Source organism: Lampetra fluviatilis, chromosome 2 (assembly GCF_964198595.1).
Source record: "Lampetra fluviatilis chromosome 2, kcLamFluv1.1, whole genome shotgun sequence".
In the NCBI taxonomy this organism is placed as follows: Eukaryota; Metazoa; Chordata; class Hyperoartia; order Petromyzontiformes; family Petromyzontidae; genus Lampetra; species Lampetra fluviatilis.
Genome location: NC_136276.1, coordinates 7,515,018 through 7,534,232, shown reverse-complemented (window position 1 = coordinate 7,534,232; position 19,215 = coordinate 7,515,018). Strand labels below are relative to the sequence as shown.

At 40.5% G+C, this 19,215-nt stretch overlaps 1 protein-coding gene across 4 annotated transcripts in view; it reads left to right on the top strand.

Annotated features, from left to right (window-relative positions):
* LOC144940977 (growth factor receptor-bound protein 14-like) overlaps positions 1 to 19,215 on the top strand; it is a 134,033-nt gene that overhangs the window by 77,495 nt on the left and 37,323 nt on the right. For 3 of the 4 annotated variants that reach the window (XM_078867458.1, XM_078867456.1, XM_078867455.1), the window contains 3 exons: positions 45 to 354; positions 3,719 to 3,872; positions 11,520 to 11,591. In XM_078867458.1, coding sequence (XP_078723584.1) covers positions 45 to 354; positions 3,719 to 3,872; positions 11,520 to 11,591 — 536 coding nt within the window. The remainder of the gene's footprint in view (positions 1 to 44; positions 355 to 3,718; positions 3,873 to 11,519; positions 11,592 to 19,215) is intronic. The other variant, XM_078867457.1, reaches the window with a different exon arrangement.

Sequence of the window (19,215 nt, the reverse complement as noted above, 5' to 3'; positions counted from 1 at the left end):
GTCTCATGTGAATACGCCCGTCTTCTTCTGCCCAAATTCTACAGATGATGATGTGGACCTGGAGAATTTGGTCAATGACATGAATACGTCGGAGTCAACGGGAAGCGCTTCGAGCAGCCCTGCCGACTCGGTGCCTCTCCTGCAGCCCTGCGCAGGGCCTGACGGCAGGGAGACGCCCGCCCACGCTCTGCCTTCCATCGCCGCCGCCGCGGCCGCCTCCTCCGCCGTCACAGCCTCTCGCCCTGGCATGTCACGTGTCGCGCCGCAACCGGGCGACGCTCGTGAGCTTGGGGACACCTCCCTGCTGCACCAAGGCGTCCGTCGTTCTCAACCGGTCCACATTCGAGCAGTCCGGTATTCATGGTCATATTGCAAAAAAGCTACAGAGACGGGTTTTTTTTTTGCGGCGTGCGTCAAAACAAGGGTGTAGGCTACGCGTGTACGGCAAGAAAACAACCACGTAATATTTGGAAAAGGGATATTTACAGTGTGCACCGACTTAATTTGGTTATATAAGTCATAGAGTGGTAAAGAGGCCAGTGACTTTGTTATGACTGCACCTGTTAACAAAACCAAGATGTTTATTTGAAATTCGCTGCCGATGGCTACCAAATGCAACGCTTCCTCTGCTATGTGAACACAACATTAATTCTGGAAGTTGATTGTGACGTTAATCTTTGCCGACGTGGACATGGAAATTGTTTATCGCAACGGAAATGTCAGACCGTTGTCCTCTTGAACCTTTGTCGGCCTTCCATCGGTGTACGGTGACACGTAGGTGACAAATGTCCATAAAAAAATTGCCTGCATTCGAATGCAGGCAACATTCACAGATGGAGTAGTTGACAAATTGTTTAGGTTAGGGGTCAATAGTTGCTTCAGAGAGCATGTACAAGGTTGGTTTCCCATGTATCTCCTTATTTTGAATAAGTAGTATGTTCATTTATACCTTGCCATGAAACAATCACAAATGCCGGACAATAAACTTGTACAGATGTATCTTTCTCATACTCTTTAATCCAGGGCTTAAGCAAATAGGGGGGATGCTTGTGGCAACTCGCAGATGATGGTTAAACCACAGACTGTTACACAAGTTTCCAGACTTAGAAACTGCAGGATTTGTAATAGATTTTCATAATCTCATTTTCTTTTCAAGTTTCTTTTTATGTCCACTATTGCAATTTATGCTATAAATTTCACAGTAGGCTACGTTATGAAAAAATAAAATAAAAAAATGTATTTTAAAACGTTGTAATAAAAAGTACACGTGTATAGCCGAAATGCCACCTTTATACATTCTACATTACCTCCAACTAGACCAGTCACCTGCCAAACATACTCCCAAACTTAGTTTTCATCTGGAAAAACAAAATATGAATACTTTTGTAAAACTATATCTATTGACAAATTCCACTTTATTAGAGGCTGCCATTACTTTGTGCCAAAAAAGTCAATGTGCTTCCTCTTACCGCAATCGGGCATTGGATACAAACTGGAATTTTCTCATCAAATAGTCTCTCTGTTGCAATGAGGCCTTTGGCAGCGAGGATGGCCGACATTCCCCAGAAAGTATTAACAGGGATCAAATTTGTTGTTCACCTTTGGAGCCATTTCCATGAGAAACACATGTTAATACTGTACGTCCTTACTATGGTAATTATTCTATATTCAACATAGAATTTGAGGAACGCGTTAAAATAACTTTTTTTCCAAAGGTGTTACATGTTGCCATTACTATCTGTCCCAATGTGGCATAATCATTCTTAATGGTGTAAACTGAGTATGATGAAATGGACTAAATTACTTATTCACTCTGTTGTTGCTACATTTCTAAATTTTTTAGATCTCAAAAAGGATTAAATTCGAATGATAATTTATGATCTGTACGCTGTGCATGGAGGGTGAAAAATTTAATGGATGATTAACTCTCCATCTTTGGTATAGGGCTTATTCATTCTCTTTATCTCGTGTATACAAGATTTTAATATAAACTATCGGAATCATTTAGTTACATATGTGACTAACATAGGAAACATTTTTGTACGTCATTATATAAAAAGTTTAACATTACTTGTACATTTTCATCGGGGTACCAACTATTAAGGTTGTCAGAAGGCAACATAAATAAATGAATGACCTCTCGTATATGAATAGGAATGCAGTAATGTACGTAGTAGAAAGTTACATGACGAATTGCAAACACAAACCTTCACTGATGCAGTGAGCTGGCGGATTACATGGCCGCTTTATATTGAAAAATGTTAAGTGAATTGAAAGGGGATCTTTGATGTTGTGTATATTGTGTGCAACTATTCTATTATCAAATGTAAGAGCACTTCAGACCAAATGTTATGTTTACACGTGCATTCCTTTTTGTAAGTACTGGTTGAGGGAATTCCCCATGCCGTGTTGGTCGTGGGGGTTATTTGACCATACTTCACCACGCTGGTCAGTGCTGGTTGATGACGGTGGGGGGCACAGACGTTGGAGCATAGTACAGTACAACTATTGATTTTACTGCACTGCCCTCTGCTGATGCAATAGCCTCACAGCGGCCCACAACACCTGGTTAATTCCATAAATACTCCAACTTTTCTAATTACTATATGGCAATGCAATTCAAGCAATTATGTCGAACATTACATAATTGGCTATTGCTTAATGTCTAATTATCTACCATTTAATTTGCTAAAAGATACACCACTGTGAATGGCACGAGGTTCTTAGGTAAAGCAAGATTTACCCGTTGGTGTGTGTGCATGTGTTTTAGTTCAGTGTGCGCACATGCACACAAGTGTATGGTTTGCATGCAGCACGTTCTTGAAGAAGTCTTGAACACCATCCGATGCCTTTACCCAGGAAACGAATATTACTAATACAAACACAGGCTCCTCCAGCGCATCATCACATACACAACAGCCCTGTCACGTGACCCCAGTGCAACCATCTTCTACTATCACAGGGACAAGTTACCAACTGATTAGCACGGTTGGTTACAGAAGTTCAGCATGCATACGTCGGGATCGAGCCCACAACCTCCTGCATACCAGGCGAGGGAGATAACATCTCGCCGCAGCCGCCGGCACCCTCGGACACCGTTGACTATCGGAAAAGTGGTCAATCAGCATGACCACCTCCGTCGTGACCTTTGTTACTGGTTAATGGCCCCCCTCGAGGAGCGCGCGTCAATGGTCACGCGAAGAAAAACAGAAAACTGTCCAACTTACGTTCAGCGCATGTTTAACGGAGAGCTTGTCAACACGTTGCGCTGCTGCTCGCCTACCCCGCAAAATGGTCATTGTTGAATTTGGCTGAATCAGGGATTGTGTGGGTGATCTTTTTCTGGTAGACCTACAGTTGGTTTCATGGGTTGTTTGTTTCCATTAGTTTTCCACGGTGGGTGATTTCAGGTGACTCCAGGCTGTCTTTGGCTTGGATAATGAAGTAACTTAAGATGGCAACTCCATAGTCATTTGATCGTGTATGTATGCCCTATGGGAGTCTGTGTTTTTTTAAAGTTAGATTTTTGGATCCAGACACTAAATAGTCTTCACATTTTCCTGACGAGCGTGTCGATGGCCGCCTGCAAGGTCTGGGCATAACTTAAACGTTTGAGCCCCGATGTCCTGCACGTCCCTGCTTGCGCGTGCATACAAATGTGCTCCGTGTGATCGCTGACTTTACAGAGAGTGCTTTTAACCTTTTTGCCGTTTTGCAGAACCCCGCTGGACAGGAGGGCAAACGAGGAGGAGGAGCTGCAGGCCGCATCCTGGCCCAACATCCCCAACCCCTTTCCCGAGCTGACGAGCCCAGCTGGTTCACCAGTGCTGACGGGGACATCGCTTCCCCCGAGACAGGCCGGCGCCAAACCAGTGAGTTCCACAGACCCCAAAAAAATTACAAATTAAAAAAATAAGCATTCTCATGAGCACACGCATGCAATTAACATATTTCTTGACTGTGAAAGCACAATTTTTGGTTTGTTGCTAAAATCCAGTCTGCTTCGTGGAACATTCCATTTTTTTTTTGCTATATACTTTCTTTTGTTTGGCAGGTCTTATTTCGGCAGAATGTGTGCTCATAAACTTCGGTGACCCTGATAGAATACTTAACTCAGGCACACATGTCGTCCCCACCGTTTGGGGTGGGGGGGTGTTTGACTGCCTTTCAGTGGCACAGAAATCAAATCTGTATTCCTTTCCTCCAATACTCGAGCATGCCAGTAATGCCAATGCTTTTTTCTTTGTAAAATGTTAGATTATACACGTTTATTAATAAAAACCACGCTTGTGTTTTGAGGATGGTTTTTCTGCTGGTCGAGATGTATTGTGGACATATAGCCCTTTAATCGGGGTGCTGCGACAAATCGTTTTTAAATCACATCGCACTTCCTTATGTGACGGGGAGATAGGCACCATGCACATCCCCTTCAGTGACCCCCCATGAATCATCCCAGGGCCTGAAGAGGTTTCATAACAATGCCAGATTCTCAAAACATAAAAACAAAACTGAGCACTTAGATAAACGGACACCGTCACCTTGTGCCGGGGATCGCACGTGACTCTCAGACGTGCTCGCACGCACGTGCGATTGCACTGCGGTGGCCCTCTTGGGTTCCTCCTGTCAGCTTTGCCAAGTCACACTAAGATGGGCAGACAGAGACATCGCGGTGGCGAGGTAACGCTATTCCCACAGCAGAATGCGCAGTGAATAGGCCACATCGGGTTACATTGTTTGCCCTCTTGGAATGCTGTAAATGGAGCAAGTGTGCAGGGACCTTTGGGAATTTGAAACCCCTCAAACCGACACTTAAGGCATGTCATGGACTTAATAATGCACTCGCTACTCAGGAATGTTGTCGAAATTTGTTTTACTGCATTAACATTTCCCCCCTTAAATGTTATTATTACATGTATTGCTTTAGAATAGCGTGCTTTATCCAGCCTGGTTGTTCAGCGGGATAGTGAACGAACACAATCGGAATGTTGCGAGTTCTAAGCCCGGGCTGCCGGTCGACCTGGTCCATCATCCCTCTGGAGTGTATAAAATGGGAAACCACTGGGTGAGGCTGTCCTGTGGATATGACTCACCCCGCTGCGATAGGCTTCAGGCTGAAGAGGGGAAATGAGCACCACCTCAACGCTCATTGAGCAAAACAGCTCCTTAAAATTGTATACAGTAGTTTGCTTCAGTAAAAGTATGATTATATTAGCAATTTCAACATCCCAGGTTGAATATTTTAGATGAACATTGAATGTTTCATTACTAAGTTACATACCATATTAAGCATATATCATACATGTTGCTTAGGCATACATAGGTAACTAAAAGATATAAAATATATGTGTTTTTCCTTTTTGAAAAAAGAATCTGCTCTTTTGGCCTGAATGACAGCCAGTGCTACACTGTAAGTGTAATACACCAGGTTTCCGATATCATCTTCATGATTAGGGCATATTTGTTTTACTATTAAGGCCACTTTTGAAATAAAACGTATTTTCACGCACTCCCACAGTATGCGATGCTGCCACGTATTATTGTAACCTAGAGGTCGCCAGTTCGATTTCATACACTCGTGTGACAGTTAAAACAATGGCCACTTTTCTGAAATCCCTGCCCCCCCCCTCCCACCCTGTTTTATAATAAAAATGTGTTCATCACAGTTGGTCATTCGGCAGGGTCGGCAGGTCCCGTGTGTGTTGGCTGTAAAGTGTGGGTGTTCGCACCTCTTTCAAGACCTCTGGCCAGTATAGAAGTAGGCTGAAAAACCAAAACATCTCGAGGGATTCTCTAGAGTGGCTTTGTGGGGTTTCTCTCAAGCGGTCGCCCTTCCGCCAGCAGCGGCGTGAGCAAGTTATCGCAGGGTTGCACCTTTACCTATTTCACCCCCTGTATGTGTGAATCAGACAAGAAGCCCTTCCCAACCTAGGTAGTGAATTGCCTGTGTGCAGTCTCTGCCTGCAGCAGGTTGCTATTGCAAACAATGTCCCATTGTTGCTGGCTTAAAAAACTAAAATCTGTGTTTGCAGCATTCGCTTGAAGCGAGCTATTAGGTGCTTGTAATTGAGGTGGAAAGTAACTTGGCACTTGGGAGCCTATTAGACGACCGACCGTTGCTTGAGCTGTGGATTAAGTTACACTCCCAAATTACTCAGGATTTCAGCTTAGGAGTCCGTGGCCCTTTGAAAAAGCAAAAAAAAAACTCGTAAATGATTCCTGTGTATTAATGCTTTAAAGTATTTTTCAGAAATTCACGCAGGATGTGTTTAGTACCTTGATTGTCACAGATGTAGATTATCATACAGTATTGTGAATAACGAATGGTAAGAATAATATCAATCATGTTTTATATAGTGCATTTCGAATTAATAATGGCATCTCAAAATAGCTGCTAAATAAGGCAATCACACTCAAAGTTTTGCCCTGATGGATGTAATATTGTGTTGGTCTATAAACATATCCAGGCTACCTCACAGCTCAACCCTGATTCCAGGTAGTCTCCAATACAAGTGAAGTACTAACCAGACTCAATGGCATATAGATTAAAAGGTGTACACTGATGATAATTGTGACGTGTTTATAATATTCCTTCACAGTTAACTTTGGTTACAAAGCATGCATCTATATGGCCTCATGAACTTTCACTTGACAAAATTCCACGTGCTGCAACTGGACAGTTGCAGAGGTGTCATAACAAGTTATGCGCACACACGCACACACACACTGGGAAATGGTGCAATTTCTTTGGAAAAGATGCAATGGGCAAACATTCCACAACTGTGCTCTTTTGGGAACATGAGAACAGTCTATGAGAACCTAGTTATATGTATTTAAGTCAGTCCATTGCTTGTGAAGTGTGGACAAACACTAGCCACGACATGGTGTGTGGAGGTCTTCATCCAGCACAGTGGATTGACAAAGGGCTGTAAATTACAAAACATTATTACGCGAGTCAAAAAAGTCAGCAGTGCTGCGGTGCCGTGTTTATGCTGCTAACAGCTAACACGTGCATCACTGTAGCTGTATGGCAGCTAAAGATACAAGAATGCGGAGTCACAATGTTGCTTAAAACTTATATTCACGAGACCAGATATGAAGCCCCAGGATGCTCAAAGCAGTAGCTCAGTTCCATGTAATTATCAATGATGCATTCTCCATTTGAATGTCCCTACAGATCATAGCAGCCGCATATTATGGTGCAATATTTGAAGGGCTCATTAAAATTGGTTCAATGGATAAATATAAAGCACTATATTATTCTTCACTTACTACATGACGTCATTGCTCTGGTGTCTAGCACAGTGCTAGGATGCATTTTCCAAACACTTATTACCATGCTGATTGTATATATTAATGACAACAAAAACAATAATAATTCAATTTCGATTTAAAGCTTTCGTGACTGCAGGGATTCATATTCTTGGTTGTTTTGGTAAAGTCACGTAGAAGGGAAATAATAAAAGAATAAAAATAAAACAATAAAATTCTCACGACGTTTCGATTGCAACACAAGCAATCATCATCAGGTGTGCAAAAAACCCGCCACTGTTTTTAAAAAAAAATTGCTGTGGTTTTCACACCTGATGATAATAATTGCTTGTGTTGCAATCGAAACGTCGTCAAAATTGTATTGTTTTATTTCTATTATTTTATTATTCCCCTTCTACGTGACTTTACCGAAAGAACCAAGAAAAATAATAATTCACTTAACCAGTTAGAATATTGAGATTGTATTGTCTGGCCAAGGCGCACTGGCAGTGCAGTCTTTTATCCAATACACATGTTTTACCCAGGAAACCTCACTGGGTCTCATGACTCTTTCCAGGAGGATCCTGGCCAAGTTTTTTCATTAAGGGTCAATGATTGTTACGTAGATTCCAAATGGGTAGTTTGCAGATAAATTTTAGTTGTAAAATTTGGAAAGTTCGTGCCATGACGCTGGGGACACAATGGCATACTTTTGTGAACGGTCTTAAGAAGAGTGGCCTTTGGCTTTGAACCGTTAACCTCTGCAACAGGCGGAAGAAGCACTACCGCTAGGCCATGTCACTGCTAGTATTGTGCTTTAACCACGTGATTCTTACCACTCTCAAATACATATATTAGGTGACAACTTTGGGTCTGTAATTTCAGACTCAGAATCCGAATATTTATTCATACTGGAGGAATCCGATGAGCCATAAAGCTCTTTTTCACAGATGTCCAGTTGGGGCGGGTAAGAATGTTACAACAATAAACAATACAAAAACACGATAGTAGTGCAACGTACAAGAAAGGGAAACAAATCACCCAAACACGTACTAAACCATCCCTATTCTACCAGACAAAGCCCACTGAGGTGTTAACTTATTTTTCAAAAGAAGCCTTGGCCACAAATGATCACTCAAAAAAGTGGCTTATCATTTGGACATTTCTAGCAGCAAAAAATAATCGAAATAGTCTAAATGCATATTTGTGACATATTAATAATCAATTCAGCTGCGCAAATGTAATTGTATATATATACACACACACACACAAAATGTGCCCCTTGTGATGTAATGGCCTACTTCTGTTAAATGTTTGCTGCAACATTGAAGAAGGTTTAATGGAAAAAAATGAGCAGAACGCAGATGTCGCATTCATCATTGGGCAAGTTGTGCGAAGTTTTGAAACTGACACAAATAGATCAGTTACAACACATTGGTGCGGCATTCACATGGATGCTTTCTGGTAATTAAATGATTATTCACCGTGCAGTCACACATTGTCATTTTCAACATCATTTGTCACTCAAAAAGCAGTAACCAGCCCAATGATGTTGCTAAAACTCGACCGAGTGACTGGCATCCATCATTCGCAGATCTGAGGCTTTGCATCTAGATTTGGAAATTGCATGAAATATAATTTTAAATTCGGCAATTTACAGAGGCTTTCTAGAGACGATACTTAGATTATTATAAAAATCATGTAGAATATATTCTTTGGTTCTTTCGGTAAAGTCACGTATAAAGATAAAATAATAAATTAAATAATAACATACGACGTTTCGTTTGCAACACAAGCAATCATCATCAGGTATAAATGAAATAGCAACAAAAATCTAACCAGAAAACTATAGACAGACATATAAGCAGACAGATATCACCAAGATACATAGAGAGAGAGTAACACAGGCACAGAGAGGGAGATTGTCTCTGTGGAGAGGCCTTAAATAGACAGAGGGGGGCGGATGCAGAGAGAGTTGGAGGGGTTAGAGAAAAAATTTACATGTCAATGAATACGAAGAACGCCTGGTAAAGTAAGCAAGCTTGAACATTAGGAGAGAGGGAGAAAGAACACACTAAATTAAACCTAGCAAATTATCGAAATGTTATGTAATACAACACGGAGAGTCGGTCAACACACAATTAACGCATAGCCTGGTCGATTACGTATTTCAAATATTGTTAAGTTAGAATTTAAGTGTGAAAATTCCAAAGAAAGACAAGACATAAAACAAGAGGAACGGAGACACACAGACAGAGCAGAACATAAGAACGACAAGAAACGAGTGGAGACAGAAAAACTACACTAAATACACAGGCAGAGAGAGAAAACAAAAAACCCAGAGAGAGAGAAAAGGATAAACTTGGAACTTCCCCGTAGAAGTGTAGAATCTGTTTTGAAAATGTATCATGTTTCAGTAAATATTTTTCTAAATTTGTTTATATTTTGTCCATTGATTGATATATACATTTTTTAGAAACCTAGATATGAACATGGCTCCTTGGCACGGTCATGTTTTATATTTACTTGCCCCTATCATGCCTTACTTGTCACAATCATGCATGTGGTTTTGTATTGTGGCACGTTCTCACCCTTGAAATGTTACACTCCACGAAGCGCATTTTCAACAACCTGTAATAAATCAATAACCACACTCTTCTGCTCATAACGATGTGACTAAACCTAGAGTGCAATGATTCTCAGTTATACAACACTGAAACAATTCGATTATTATTTTTGTTATAACCATGTTATATGAAGAAAAACATTACGTCGTAAAAATGTGGCTTTTACTTGCATTCAGATTTGCGCAAACATGCTTCCATGTCATGTGTTTGGGTCAGTATTGTCACAAATCTTTAAAGCTTCAGCACTTGAATAATAACCACTTGTTAAAATATACTCACCATATTTATAATACTGTAAATTATTACACTTATAGGTTAATTTGATACAATGTTCCCAGATATATTTATACTGGTTTGAATTGCAAACAAGCGTATAAAGTTTTAATACAGTATTTGAAGGAGACAATTTTCCGTGTAAACACGCAAGCAATCTTCCTTGCTTCTGTTTATAATAAATGTTCAGTGTCATTTCCCTTCCAGAAAGAGAATTTCCTGCTGTTACAACATTTAATATGATATTACATTTAAATCGAATTAATATTTATCCCCAAATAAGAAGGCTGCGTTTTCCACAAACTTAATTTTGCTAAAATATTTTTGTTCAGGTTATGGAAATACCTACATAGAAGTCAGTATTAATGACCATGTAATTCCAGTGTGTTTAGTTTCCTAATGTCTCAGAGTTATTACAGTACACAACTTAATTTACATTTCCGAAAACACTTGGTGAGTTCCAAGAAATGTTATTGCGAGAGTTATCAGAAGAAAACCTCTGAATGTGGAAAGGGGTTTAAGCCAAAGGGAGAGATGTTACGTGTGCCAGTCAGCGTTGGCATCCTACCAAAAAAATAGAAGACATTAAAATAAACACAGTGTAACATAGACTTCCTTTTATATTTTCAGATGGTGCTGCCCGAATGAATGTTTGGCTTTAAACATAATTTAATAATGGTAATATTTACTAATATATAGTGAAATCTAGTGTGTGCTGGGACCCGATGTCTTCCAACTTCATAGTGAAAAAATTTAATCGGAAATGGAAATAGAAATGACAAGTAACATGAAAAACAGCAATCAAAAACGCAGTGCCAACTGCGTCAGCCAAGCCAGCGTGCACGATGTCACAACAAGCTTTGACGTTACAGAGCAATGTGTGTAGTATTCATGAGCACAGGGTGTGTACACCCTGTGTCACTCGTGGGGGTTGTGTGACCATACTTCACCACGCTGGTCAGTGTGGGATAGTAAAAGGGGAGCCCAGTACCAGTTCAGATATCACCACTGATATCAGCGGTGACCAGGATTTATAACACCGTGCCACCACTCTAAGGTTTTCAGAACTTAAGAATAAGGCCACTTGTTCAAATGTCGAGATCATTCTCCTCAGTGACAGTATTAAAAGCGTGTTAATATTTTATTTTATTTGTTATTTTATGGATAAGTTCACTGAAGCAGCCAATTGATTATTTACATTTGAATGTATCTTCAATAAGTATTAAGGGCTGGTAGTCAAAAGTTTTAATTATATATCTTTTTTCCTTTACATGAAATATTAGTAAAAAAAATTGCCATGTATTTTTATACGTAGTGTTACACCGTTTTAGCTTTCCACTTAAAAAAAGTAAATTTCCCTTTTATTTTCAGCAAGTGGCCTGGTCTCCAGGTTCCTGGAACCGAAATGGAGGCCTTGGTACATCTCCATTATTGGACGTTAAGGTAAAGCACTTCAGCACATGATACCCTGTCAATATGGTGCACTTCAGTGGTAACAAAACAGAGAGGCAAAGGACCTTATTAATGGCCACTTGTACAGCCTGTCTGCATTCTTCCATCTGTCTGATGCCGTCTGTCTCCTATAGTAACCAGACATCAACACTGCGGTCACCTGCTGTTAATTGTCGGATGTTAGTGATTGCTTCGGACACAAACGGGCTGGGCTAGTATAAACATATTTATTTCAATCTAGATATTAAAACAGGCTTTTTGTGGAAAGAGCTGAAATGTGGGTCACGGTAAAAAAAAACATTGAAATTTATGGCGTTCAGAGCTGCAGCGTGCGCTCGTATTGTGTAGTTGCATGCCGATTGTATGTTTTTTTTCGTAAATAAAAAAAATCGTCGACAATGCATTTAATATTTAGATTTTTTCCAAAAGCAATTCTATATTTTTACATTTGTATTGTTTTGCAAAAGTAAGCTACACGTAATTGATGAAACAGGGACATTCATTGCATTTTAATGTATATACATACTCACCGAAACTTATTGCTACTGTGCGCTTACATATGCTACATTGAATTGTATGTATTTACATATTGCTTATTGTCAAATAATAAAGCCTTACATCGGCAGTAGTGTTAAAACAGTCTACTTTGAAAAAAAATCCAATTCTATTTGATTAAACGCCCTCTAATCCTTGCATTTGCTATCCTTGATAAAACACCAATGATAGAATAAACTTGGCACGATGTCCAGTTCTGTGACTTATCCGTGGTAACCGTACAAAATTCGATGTATTTGTTACAAAGTCCAGTGATGCAGTGTGGTGTAATACGCTGTATCTCTTGGCTATGGTAGGGACTTGAGATGACAGTGAAAATGTCTAAATCGTCAACATCAAGCATCGCACTTGTCATAATTTTATTTATTCTCTTGAGCAATAATTAATCTGAGATTATAGGATCCATTTGCAACACAGTACAACGCAATGTGCTCTCTGGTGTGTTTTTCGTGTAGTACCTTGTGTTATTTGGTATGATATTAGACGTTTCGCTCCGCATGCTTCTTTCTGAATTGAGTTCATTCAGAATCAGAATCTTTATTTATCCTGGACAAATCCGATGAGGTATGAAGCTTTTTCCGCAGATGTCCAGTAGGGGTAGGTCAAAAAGTTAAAACAACAAATCTTCAGTACCTGTAAAGAAGGCCCCAGCGTGTGGAGTGAAACGTCTGACATGCCGAGCAACAAGCGGTAAAACCCGAAAACACGTCAAAGAGTTATAACAGCACAAGTGAGAACACTAGCGCAGAAAAGTTCCACACGCTTGCGGTGACTTTTTTGTTTGTTATGAAGATAGCAGTAGAGGAATATGACAACTTGGGTGTCTTTAAGGAGATGTATTTATTTAGGACACGGTGAGCTGTATTAGGCTTTATTCACGTTTCCATCTTTGTCAGGAAACTCAAATTTTATTTTGACTAATTACATTGGGTTATAAGTCGGTGAGAAATTGTTAAAAGTGGCTTATGTGCAAAGGTGGCTTGCGTGGCAACACGGCGGAAGGCTGGCATAGCAAACGCAGCTGAGCTGCGCATTGCAGTGCAGCCATCACATGTTGCGTGGGTGACTGGGTTTTGCCTTTCAGCCCAAATGCATCATGTTGCAGTGCCCACAAGGTTAATTATAGTGAGGAAGGGCATCCCAGTAACTGGATGGCGTGGGTGTGGGATCACTTCCCAGTAACGAGGCCAAGAATCTGTTTCGTGGCTTGCCGACTGTTTTTAGTTATATAAACCAACTCGCCACAAGTGTGTTTTGACACATTTTGACACATTTGTTAAAATGTTATTGTTTTTCGGGTTGATTATTTTTACTTTCATAACAGAAAACCTGATCTTGACAAAGTATGTAACCTTTTTCGTTAATCAACAAAGGAAAGTTTGTCATTTTAGATTAGCTTCAGAACGTTGAAAATGCTTCAGTTACAAACGTGTCCAATTGTGCTGTTCTAAAACATTTAGTTTATCTTCTCTCACTGTTTACAATCATTCAGAAATGTATGAGTTTTTACACTATCGCGTTTTCAACATGGAACTGAATGACCGAAAGGAAAATGGTAGTTTATTCTAGCATACCTTAACTTGAAGTGAATTGTGAATACAGTATAATGTTTAGGCCATGTGACCATGTCCTGAATATCGATAAAACACTAGACTCTCCAGCCATACACTTTATATGCAATGTATTTCAAAGATGAAGCATTGCAATTAAAACATTACACTGTATTTAAGCTGTGCATAATTTAATAATGATTCGTAATAGAGTTTTTGGTGAGATGGTGTAAATATAAATGTGTTGTTAAACCCACCACCACTCGGCACAGCCAACTAGTAAGGTTTGTCACCTAAACAGAACTTGCCAATTCGTTATTAGTACAGCACACCGGTGTGTTGGAGAGTAAACCCACAACATTTACAATAAAAAATCTACTCGAATTGTAAATGTTGTGGGTTAACTCTCCAACACCTCTCCAACACACCGGTGTGCTGTACTAGTTAGAAACTGTCAAGTTTTTTTGGTGACGCGATCAACCTCACTAATTGGCTGTGTCGGGTGGGTTTAACGACATATTTATATTAACGCGCTCTAACCTAAAAAAAACTCTTATGGATAATATTGGTCATGAAAGCCTAAGTGTTACATTTAATCATGATTGTCCGTTCTTTGTCAATCCACGGCTGGACGTCACGTTGATCATGGGGGTTGTTTCGCCATACTTCATGCTGCTCAGTGTGTTGAAGGGGGAGCCCAGGACCAGTCCGGATATCGTGTGTCACTCACGTTAGTGTAGCCAGGAATAATATACGGATCGCCGGGTTCATAGTACAGTGCGCTTACCACTGTGCTACAGAGCCACATCTGTTGATAAACAAACTCCATTAAACATATCGTAGTTAACAAAAAAAGAAAACAAAACACTTTTTATTTTAGTTAAATAAATATAGTTAACCTTTTATTTCCCAGTTCAGGAGGCAAAAAAATCCCATAGTGGATCTTCTGCATACAAACATGTGGTAGTTATTACCGTCGTCAATACACAAATAATTGTTTCTCTCTGTCAAAAATATGTTTTCATGGCCCAGGGTTGCCTGCCCTAGGAAAAACAATGTAATCTGCCAGTGTTCTCTGGGTATTATCACCATCATCAGATTATTTCTGGTAATGGTCCCCTGAAGGGCTACACCAAACCCTAATTAATGCCTACCGGTTTTTCTTCCTCCCAAATCAAGAGTAACATTTCAAGGTCAACGAAATCCCAAGTTTATTTTTGCAACTCCATTTGCACAATGACAACGCTCTTAACTCTGCCAGTGAAGCCTTCATTCATGGCTTTACTCGTACAGTACGTGTGTATATATGGCCAAACTCCGTTTATTCGGAGTAGACGGAGAGATGACTTCTACCGGTTCTGAATATCTTGGGTCCCAACCGTGGATTCACTCGGTTCATCCAGGTTGGGGGGGGTGGACATGACCATGGATAACCCCCCCCCCACCGCTGGATAATTGGAAGAATTTTCTTTAATAACCCTGTTTATCTGTGGTCCTGACCCCGAACGTTTGGAAGTGCCCCGCTCACCTGCGAGACGTGAAAGAAAACGCCACCAAATGGCACGCTGCCAGCAGGCGAGGCCACGGTGGACCCTCGAGGGCCATTCTGTGATAAAGTTTACGGCACAGAGCAAGGTCGAAATCAGCAAGCGCTTGCCCCTCAGGCACCAATCCTACTGGGTCTCTCCTAACTAGATGGCGAGCAAGCTCCCTCGTACCTGTCCCTAAGATACTTGCATACAGCAACGTGCAAAGCACTCGGTGGCACAGCAGCATTCTTTGTTACCATGTACAGCACTGCATGATATATTCATTTTGACACAGATTTTGTGGATTAACTCCGTTTATCCATGGTCCCAACTCCAGAAAAGTGTTTGTATTTGCCGAATAAATCCGTTTAACCATGTTCTGGTTTTGATGGCCATGCCCCCAGATATTTGGATGAGAGAAGTAGGTTTTGCCGACCCAGGATCAACAAATTAATGGATAATCAGGTCACAGATAAATGGAGTTTGACTGCAGCTGCTTTTTGCATTAAAAGGTTACTCTGACGTGCAGTGTCTAATCTGTGATTTAAACCTAAATCCCAAATCCACTCGAATGTCTTTAAGCACGCAAAGCAAAACATCATACTCTTTGGAATACCTGCAAGAAGGGCAAGCGATTCATACACAAATCAGTCACACTTGTACCAAATGTGGATTATAGCAGCTACAGACATCTGACCTAATATCCCCCCCTACCCGCACTGCAGTCTGAATGTGGCTGCTTTGTCAGGATTTGCACATTTGAAAGGATTATTTATAATTATACAGCTGCTGGATCAGCCTTCATTCTTTGAGCACTGAGAGGAAAAGGTGGCTTTAAATCCCGTGTGATTGTATAAAAAATATATAGGTGGCATTCAAGACTTACTGCTATAAGGGTGGTTTTGATGACATAGACAATGTTGGAATCAGTGCCCTTAAAAACCTCGTTGGCAATAGTGGTGTAAAGTTATCTATATCATAATTTATTGTAAAGTTATTGTACAATAAGTCTCAAAGCATACATTTTCTAGTTCGAAATAAATATTTCTTTTCATGATTTCGTTACATTTAGAAAACAAACGTAAAACTGTTTTTGGATGGGGGAAGGCTTTAGCATTTAGAGTTTCCCTGTAGTTTTTAGGATGTATTCATTAGTATATTCCATAGATATGGCTTCTTTGACGATTTTTTTCAGTGGACCACATAGTAAAATTATCTTGTCCTGGCGGGCCTCGTGAGCTCTTCCGTCACGTGTACAGGTGTTATGACGTAAGGTCATTTGACCACTAATCTCGACCACTTGTCTCCAGGTCGCTTATCTCAAATTCGGTATCACCCTTTCATCTTGCAAATCTTTATCTCTTGCCGACCACTCTCTATTATTGCTCGTTTATCTCGTTTTTTTTACTCACCAATACGTACATCTATGTCTCGGTTAGGGTTAGGCCATGTCTCTTTTGGGCCACAGCAAGAGCATTTGTGAATCTAATGCTTGACGAACCCTGCTGTTATTTATTTTTTTGGGGAAAAAATCACGTGAAAATGAACTAAATGTTGTCCCCTGCATAGCTTGAATATACAGTACCTTTTTTTCGAAAGTTACCCTTTTTCGTCCAAAAAATTTACTTTATAATATTTAAACAACGGATATTAATACATTAAGATACTAAAAACATTATAAACACGTAATATTAAAATAAACATGGTTAATCAATGCATTACTTCATATTTACTGTAACTCCAACAGCCCGTCGTTAACAGGGGAATGGTCGGTAAGCGAACACATTGGGCTCTATGGGGGCACTACACTACTATAAACTATACTATACACTAGACTACTATACACTACACATTGGGCTCTATGCAGACCCGTCGGTAAGCGATTCGTCGTTAACAGGGGTGGTCGTTAAGAGGGGGTTCGACTGTGCGTCTAATTTGAAAGTTGGAGTGGCAGATCTCGCCTCCATTGTTGGCCCTGAGTTAGTGGAGATTATATATTTCCATGGTGTGGTACCAGTTTATAAATAACAGGAGCAATAAACTGCTGTACCAGTTACAATGAGCAAAACAATGGGTGCATGGTCATAAAAGGGCCATCCATTTAGGACGTAACGCTAAAATCTGTCAAAACTTGACCCCTCCCTGTACGCACGTGGACTTTTTACACCCCCCCCTCCCACCTGCGTACGTACGCCTGACGTACCCCCCCCCCCCCGAATCCTATAGAACGGCCGATATTTAATCCACGCAGAAACGATCAAGGATTAATCATATTAATGTGTTTAAGCAAACAGATAGTCCACCGCCGGACTATCTAACTCATTTGAAGGCCAATGTAGACAAATTATTAGCGAGGCTTCACCCCCCCCCCACCCCGTTTCCTATGCGTACGTAACGTGTCAGTAGACCCCCCATACGCAAGCGTACGCATTTGGGTTAACCCCCTCCATAGGTACGTACTAAATGGATGGCCCCTAAGCCTTGGTCAATTCACCACTGGATACAGACTTCCCCAAGCCACTGCCATATTTCGTAAATGCAGGATGTTACTACTCACCCACCAAGCACCTGGCACATGGGCTAATTTCATTGTTGCTTCTCCATGGAGGGCATTATCTCAGAAGCTTTTCATTCCTTATAAGTGCTATCTTTAATATGCACATCTAATTCCTTGCATGCAAGGACAATTCTTCGCTTAACCTACGCTTGCATTTATATTTATAGAATGAATAAAATTTTGTCTGCAATGCTGCCCAGCAAGTTTAAACAAACAAACCCTTGTATGCCTGCGCCGGTAACGCCCTTACACACTGCTATGCTAGGCTCTGCAGAAAGGATTGAGGGAGTGGCTGGCCGTGTTAGATGCTGATCCAAAGCATGGTTAAGTTACAGCTTACCATAGCAACTGGACCTGGGCAGAATGATGCAATGATTTCGGCAGCAGAGGGTGATGTAAATAACAGAGCATTTATTTTACAATCGTAAACAATTCATCACTGTACATGGCTTATCTCCCAACCTTCATAATCGACCAGATTTGACAGTTCAAAATAAAAAATATACGTATGATTTACGCAGAGAAAATGCTATTATGATGGGGCACTGCACCACCCAGTTATTTGGAACAGTAATAATGTCTTATCCTTACCATACAATAATCGTGTCAATGCTTCCATGTACGTGTTATGCAACCTCGCAGTAGCTTACTTTGAATAAAGCACACAAAAGTATACAAGCACTTACTGTGTATTATAGGCTATTATGCTGCTGTGTACACTGCTCGCTGTGCATACCAAAACCACTTTCACTCAACAACAAAAAAGGTTGCATTTACAATATGGCCTTTCCCTGGCTTGAGAATAGTCGGTCAAACATTGCCGACTTGTACTCCACCAAAAAGTATTGGTATGCATAGTTCCCGATTGCAATCTCAACATCTCTATCCCCTGATAACTTCACACATAAACTGTTAAGCCATCAAAAGCTGTGCCACAGCCACATCCCCTTCCCCGTGTTGAGGGTGTTTAATAATTAAACCTTTTCTTATAAACACGGGCAAAATTCCCCAAAGTCAGGCTGCAGACGTGTTGGTAAGTCTGACATCAGCGCGAACTGTGCCGTCTACAGTGCCCCAGTTATGTTTTAAATTCGTTTTTTTTCTCTCTCTCTCTCCATATCTACCAAACATTATTTATGTTTAAGTCAAAATATACGGTGTGCATTTTGTAACATCAAAGGCGGATTGTCCGATTTCCATAAATAATTGTACAACAATGATGCTATTCAGTTAACAAGTAAAAAAAAATATCCATTAATCATTGTTAAGCCAGTTGTTAATTGACTCTGACAAGAAGAGACGTAGCGTATACTTGAATCTAGGCAGAAATCCCCATACATTTTAAGAGTTGTCTCAAGGGTTGCTGGAGAGTGGGTCATCCAGTCACCCATCAAAATCACCCCAACTCTAAACGAAAGGCCTAA